This window comes from Gossypium hirsutum, chromosome A06 (genome assembly GCF_007990345.1).
Source record: "Gossypium hirsutum isolate 1008001.06 chromosome A06, Gossypium_hirsutum_v2.1, whole genome shotgun sequence".
NCBI lineage: Eukaryota > Viridiplantae > Streptophyta > Magnoliopsida > Malvales > Malvaceae > Gossypium > Gossypium hirsutum.
Genome location: NC_053429.1, coordinates 125,464,560 through 125,471,778, shown reverse-complemented (window position 1 = coordinate 125,471,778; position 7,219 = coordinate 125,464,560). Strand labels below are relative to the sequence as shown.

The 7,219-nt window shown below is 29.8% G+C and overlaps 1 protein-coding gene across 1 annotated transcript; it reads right to left on the bottom strand.

Moving 5' to 3' along the window:
• Window positions 1–4,770: 4,770 nt before the first annotated feature.
• LOC107934634 (ethylene-responsive transcription factor ERF003) lies at window positions 4,771–5,839 on the bottom strand. The gene is made up of 2 exons (XM_016867110.2): window positions 5,530–5,839; window positions 4,771–5,438 (listed from the first exon to the last, which is right to left on the bottom strand). Exons 1-2 carry the CDS (start codon window positions 5,757–5,759, stop codon window positions 4,988–4,990), a joined length of 681 nt encoding a protein of 226 aa, XP_016722599.1. The 5' UTR covers window positions 5,760–5,839; the 3' UTR covers window positions 4,771–4,987.
• Window positions 5,840–7,219: the final 1,380 nt, after the last annotated feature.

Sequence of the window (7,219 nt, the reverse complement as noted above, 5' to 3'; positions counted from 1 at the left end):
AATTTAATAAATGCAAATGTTCTTTTCGATTAAAACATTTTTAACTGGTACACCATAAAATTGTATGATTAACTTGACTCAAAGTATCTAAATCCAATGATAAGCAGATCTAAAGATAAACATAAGACTGACATAAATATGATTAAGGATTTTCATGCTGAGTGCCTCATAATTGTCACCCTTCATGATTTGGGCACGAGACTCCATGTGCTATGATTGATTTTTTGACTACGTTAGTGTCCCCCTAAGGATTTTTAATGGGGGAAACAATGGCTACCTCACCTTTTAGTGATCTCTCATGATTTTGTCATATTTATAATTATAATTAGAAATGGAACTTCCACCATTCAATATTTTTAAAAAAAATTATCATGACCATTGATTAGCAAATATGTATTCACTAGGTCAAATAATCATGAAAGCAATTATCAAATTGTATTTTATTTTTTCTATTAAAAAAATAAATAATTCAGTTCTTATACATTAAATCAAAGAAGAAATTAATTTTTTTTTAAAAACTGGTGTAATTAATTGGATATCCAAACAGTGACACATGATGCCACAAGTACCTTATATTAATATATAAGAACCAGTTTTTAATAGTAAAAATAGATAAACTTTTTCATAGTAGGGTCAATTTTCTCTTTGATATATCGTATAAGAATTAATTTACTCATTTTTTAGTAGAGAAAACAAAATGCAATCCAACTTTTAATATAGAAATCTCATAGTACTTTAATCGTATTTGCAATTATTAATGTATGTGTGACATTCACTCATGTTTATGATTGAAAATGAGAAAAAAAGTATTTGTAGGAAATGCCATCATATTAATGTTAAATTCATAATACTTTCATGAAGTGATGGATTAACATTACATCATGAGATGTTCAAATGCATGCTAGCTAAGGTAAAAGGAAATAGAACAAAAAAACAAAACCTAATATTGTTAAACTCACTAACATAGTTGCGGGAGACAAAATAAGTACACATGACTAACATGATTAATCATGGGGAATGGGGTCAGATTAAGGGAATAGAACCAACCAACAACATATAGAAAAATCTTTTTAAAACATTATAAAAATATATAATAAATAAAATAGAATAAATAAAATATATATTTAGCTTTCAATATTTATATTTTTTTATCAATTTGATCATTATTTTTTTATTTAATTTAATTAAAATGTATAAGTATTAAATTGACAGAAATGTAAACATTAAGAATTAATGTTGAATACAGACAAAAAAACGTATAGCCTTGTATGAGTATCCATGTTAGTGTATGAATGTACAAAGAAAAGAATTAAAATAAAGAAATTTATCAGTTTTCAAGAAGGAGATGAGCAAAGGTGTCAAGGTATGCATGTGTAAATAGGAAAGATATTCTGAGAAAAGAAAAGAACAAAGAAGAAGAAGCTACATACAAATTAATAATTTAATATTGAGAGTCGACAGGATTATAAACTTTAAGTTTCTGGGTTGATCTTTGCTTGACAAGATAGATATTCTGCAATCCCAAAGCTTAAACTTTTGTGATACAAGCAAGTCAAGTGAGGAAATTTTGACATTGTAAGGTGTCCAACATTGTGACATGTGGGTCCAAAAATTGTTGGAAATTGTAAGCATGCATGACTGGTCTTCCCATGCACACACACATAACAACCAATAAATCACAGTCTTCCAAAAAGTGAGATAAGAGAAGAAAAAGAATAGTGCTTTTCTTTGAATTTAATACAACAAATTACACACAATAATATATTATCAATATTCTTAGAAATGAATACAAATAATTAAAATTTTAACATTTGTTATTGTGTAGTTTGTTATGTTAACATAAATATGGCAGATTTTCGGATTGAGTTTTAGGGAGAGTATAGTAAAATTTTTAAAATTTTTTAGAGTTTAACAAGAATTTTTTTAAAAAAAATTGAGGGTTAAATTAAAATTTTAAATTTTTTGTAAGATTAATGAGAATTTTTAAAAATTTCAAGAGAAATTAATTAAAATTTTCAAAAAGATTAAAAGGTATAATTTTTTGGGGGAGAGGGGGACAGTCCACCTTTGATTGGATCATCTCTGTTAGTGTTGTACCATTAGTTCCACTAGCTTATTTTTATCACGAACATTATTCAGTCAGAATATAAAGAACACGTAAATCAATAATTTTTGACAAAAAGACCTCTCCAATAGAACGATTATCACTTCAGTAATGTCACATCGGCCACTTAATAAGGACCATTGAAGAGCCAACTAACCAACCCAAAATAGCCACGTGTCCTATTAGATCCACCTTTATAAATCTCTCATCCTTGATAGAAGGGAATTTCACTTAACAAACTCACCCAACTCTCTCTTTTCCCAATTGATCATCCTTCTCCTTTTGTCGTTCCAATACCAATCCCATCACCAACACTATACAACTCTCTGCTCAACTAGGTGGATTATCTTCGATGTCTATCACAATCTCCTCCATGCCATATATCAGTATCATCGGAATCATTTCTTGTTATATAATTGAGATAATGATGATGATAAGTCCGTGTAGATTTTTGTCAAAAGAACAATTGCTTTTTTTTTTTTGCCCCAAAAAGAACAATGCTTTACTTCCTTAGGATTTATACTTGAATTGAATTTTGTTAGGCCATATATGTTTCAAGTGGTGGACAGTTTGGTTTTAAATAATATACAATCACTTCCCTAAGATTGAGTAACAAAAAATCAACCATGATTTCCACAAAAATGGTAGCGGCTAGCTAAGCCTAATTGGGAAACTTTTGTAGGGTGTATATGATTGAGCAAGTTTGGAACATACAAGACCCTACATCAAATGGGTAAATGATTATATTACATTACATAAGTATTTGTATTTGAGATAGTTACCCGATATCAATATTAAACTGTTAATTATTATTTTACATTAAGAAGGGATTCACTTACACAAGTATAAAATTTAAGTAATTTTACACTCTTTTATCACTTCTTTTACGAATAATATTTTAACAGTCTAACTGTCACGGTTCATGCTCCATTCATGTTGATCATACTTGTCAAATTTGACATAAATTAAAAATTTCCAACTACTCGTTTTATCTAAAAAAAGCATTCAACAATTAAATATATATTAATATAGACAATATTTTAGATCGATATGATAGAAATATCAGATCGATTAAAAAATTTACATGCATGACAAGTATAAATATATTGATAAATTCAACTGTTGGATTGTTAAAATATTAATCGCAAAAAGAAAAAAAAAAAAAATGTAAAACCACTTAAATTAATTTTACACCGATACAAATGGATCTCTCCCATTTCACATTATATGTAATAATTAATTTACAAAAAAATTATTTTAACTATTCATTAATGATTTTTATAATAAATAGTTGGCTTATTTTAAAAAAATTTACGCAATTTTTGAATATTTTATTTTATTTTAAAATTATAACAATTTCGATAGAATAAATCGTTATAAGCAACAATTAACTCAAATTTAATTAACTAGTCAGAATAACTATAAAGGAGAATCTACATATTTATGTAAACTGAAACCAATCTAAAATCTTCAAGTTCTCAGAGCTCAACATTGCCGTTGAATAATATTATTTATTGGATTTTATTTTATTTCCTTATGAGTCTTATATTAAATATATTTTTCTCTTCTTTTCAGATGAAACGAGCAAGAATCCCCCCCCCCGGTTCTCTCTCTTTTATATGAAAAGGAAAAATTGTAAGGTTTCACATTCTTCTCAATGTATACAACAATGGACCTATGCAGGGAGGACTCAAAATATGTTGCTTTTAAAGAAATCAAAGGATCTATGTTGGATGGATATGCCAAAGCTTTCAAATATCAATCAGATTTATAAAAGGGAAAAAATAAAAAGAAAAAGACAAAAGTAGTAGGAAGATAAAAGAGAATGTTCACTGAGAGAGACAATGCACAATCATGGTTTCCAAGAAACTCAAACCTCTTTCACATTGGCATCACATTTTCCTGTATTTTTTGGATCAAAATAAAAGTTCAAAACATTAGATGTTTGTCTTACATTGTGTAGATTTTATTGAAAATGATCGGTAATCATATAGATTTGTAATATTTGGTGCTAATTCTAAAAATTATATTGTTATTTTATTATTTTCTTTTGAAAGCATAAGAGGCTTGCATTCACACTGAGGAGGTCTAATCAAGTAAAGTACTATACTTTATTCATTGCCCCCAATGAACATAGAGGAAAAAAGAAATGGAACAAAAGGTTCATCTCAAAAGAAGCATTCAACCATCTATTCTTCCCCGGTTAAAATATAATGGAGGCATTTGTATTAAGAGTTCAATAACACTTTATCTTTTTTATCTAAAAAAATTAAATAAATTAATCCCTTTACGTTAGATCAAAAAGTAAATTGATCATTTTGTTAAAATTTTTATCTATTTTTAGTGTTAAAAACTGATATCTATACATGAGCATGGAGTACATGTAGCACACTAGGTGTCACTGTCTAGTTATTTTGTCAGCCACACTATTTTTTAACTGTAAAAATAGATAAAGTTTTTAACAAAAATAACTAATTTGCTCTTTGATATAATGTAGAGGGACTAATTTACCCATTTTTTAGTAGAGGGGCAAAATACAATTTGACACTTAGACAAGAGCCTCCACAATACTTTTACCTATTTTTTGCACTTTCCAAATTCTATACTATTTTCTTTTTTAACCCCTTAATTAAACTTGTCACCAGCATAATATAAAGAATTAGTGGTTGATATTCTAACATTTTCAATGTAATTTAGATAATATAGAGATTCGAACATATATATCGTAACTGATCCTTAGAATTTCCTACTTGAATACTTTCACATTACTAATGGCCTATATATGATTACCAAGAGCTAGAAAAATGGAAGAAGAAAAGGGAAGCTTATGCATTAACATTTGGGGGGCCGGGGTGGGGGGACATGCTTACAAATAGTTAGACCTTAAGTAGAACTACTAGAACAAAGTTCAATAGATCCATAATCAAGCAACTCCTCTATCATTTGGTCTATATCATCATCTTCTAGTGGGATGAACTGTTGTTCGCTCCCCACTGGATTTTCTTCCGCTTCCCATTTGATCTCCGGTTGCCGGCGATAACCCTTTTGCGCATTATTTCCGGCAATGCCATGGGTGGGAGTTAAAGGGTGACATTGTGCTGAATATGACTCTTTTGCTGCATTTGTTTTAGCTAGTTGAAGTGCTGCCATATGACATTTATGCAACTTAGCTGCCAAGGTAGCTGAGAGAAGCTTTGATGAAGAAGTAGGATCATTAGGATTGAATGGGAAATTGGTTCGAGCTTTTGCCCCACACATTAACCTTGCTGCCTCATCATATGCTGTTGCAGCATCCTCTGCTGTTTCAAATGTGCCTAGCCATATTCTAGTCTTCCTGAAAAACGCACACACAAAGGTTTCTTTCATTAAAGCAATAATAACCACATTCTTTTTCAACATGAAAAAAGAAATTACAAGAAAATTACAAGACGGGGTGTCGAATTTCAGAGACCCAAGAGCCCCAATGTCTTTGACGAACACCACGGTATCGTTGCTGAGGTCTTCCCATGGTGGTTTCTACAAGGAAAAGCTTCAATGAATGCTCGAGTAACAATGTGTTTGTGAAAAGGCCTGAGAGAAAGAGAACAAACGAAGAATAAGAAAATGAAAGAAACAGAGAAGTGGGTGAGTCAAGGCTTAAATGGAAGAGGCTCATATAAATATAAATATATAAGCCATTTTTGCAGCATTCTTATTATTCATTTGCTATTGAATAATAGGACCCACAAAGGGTTTTATTTTATATTTTCTCTTTTTCCATTTCCATGTGGAACAGTGTTTCTTTCTTTCCTTTTCTTGTCATTTTTGGTTGAGCCTTTTTAACAGGGGAATACAAATATGCCGCTAGAAAGGTGGTTTTTAGTTTCCATTTTTGCTATTTTCATGTGTAATGCATGGGAAGTTTACCAATCTACACTCCAAAATTCACATGTTAATTGGGTTCATTTCATGTGTGTATTAGATCACTAATTAGCCAGAAATTTTTACCTTATAAAGTTAACATGACTAATGATATGTTTGTATTAGTTCTGCAAATAATAATGCATTTTAAAAGGAAAGGGTAGCGGCGATGCTCGAATTTGGAACGTGGCTCACATCACAATTACTATGCATTGAAACCTACCCCATATGCCATATAAGGCAAATACAGAGAAACCCACGTTCGTTGTTACTTTCAACCCCCATTCCTATTCCTATTTCCATTCCAAGTCACCCTCTATGATCTTTCTTTCTCTTTCATGCCGATTGCCATCAGCTGCAATATTTGACCATATAATTGTTTATTAGTCGCAATATTTATTTCTTAGCCTTTATATAATATTTGCTATCTTGGCTCTTCTTCTTAATTTAGCATTTAATTTTTTTTTCTAATTTAATATTTGATGTCAAAACCATTTTTTAAAAGGATGTATGAAAAATGAGGATCGACTTTTGAAAAACGAAAACGGGAGTCGCCACCAACCTTTTTTTAAAACAGGTTCAGGAGTCGGTTACGTACGAGGAAGGATTAGTACCCTCGCAACGCCCAAAATTGGTACCAAATTGAATAGTTTTCTGTATTAATGTCAAAATTTTGAAAGGATTTAAAAATAGGATCCCTTTTTTAAAACCGGAATTATTTAAGTTGAAAAATCGAGATTTCTTAACTCCAAAAGAATACAAACATCTCATCCAGCATGATAGGACACGATATTCTTAAACTCTCATAACTGAAATCATCTCGTGATTTACAAAATCTATTTAGAAGGATACTTTAGGCATTTAAACAAACGGGAAATCGCAACCCAGCATGTTACGGCACTATTCCCGAATTCTTAAATACGAAAAACATTGTCTCATTTTAGAAAAACTTTTGGATAAAATATGTCAATTAAATAAAATATATATTTTTAAAATAATGATTTGTGTAAAATTTAAAAAATAATTTACTAAGAGTAATACTAAAAAAATTATTAAAAAATGAAAGAGTTTGATGTGATACTAAAAATTATTAAAAAATTAAAAATATAAAAAAATCCGGGAAACATGGATTAAATCAAAATAAAAAGGGTTGAAAAACGAAGATGAACAAAGACTAAAATAAGAATAAACCGTAGAAAATAAAAACGTAAGAGG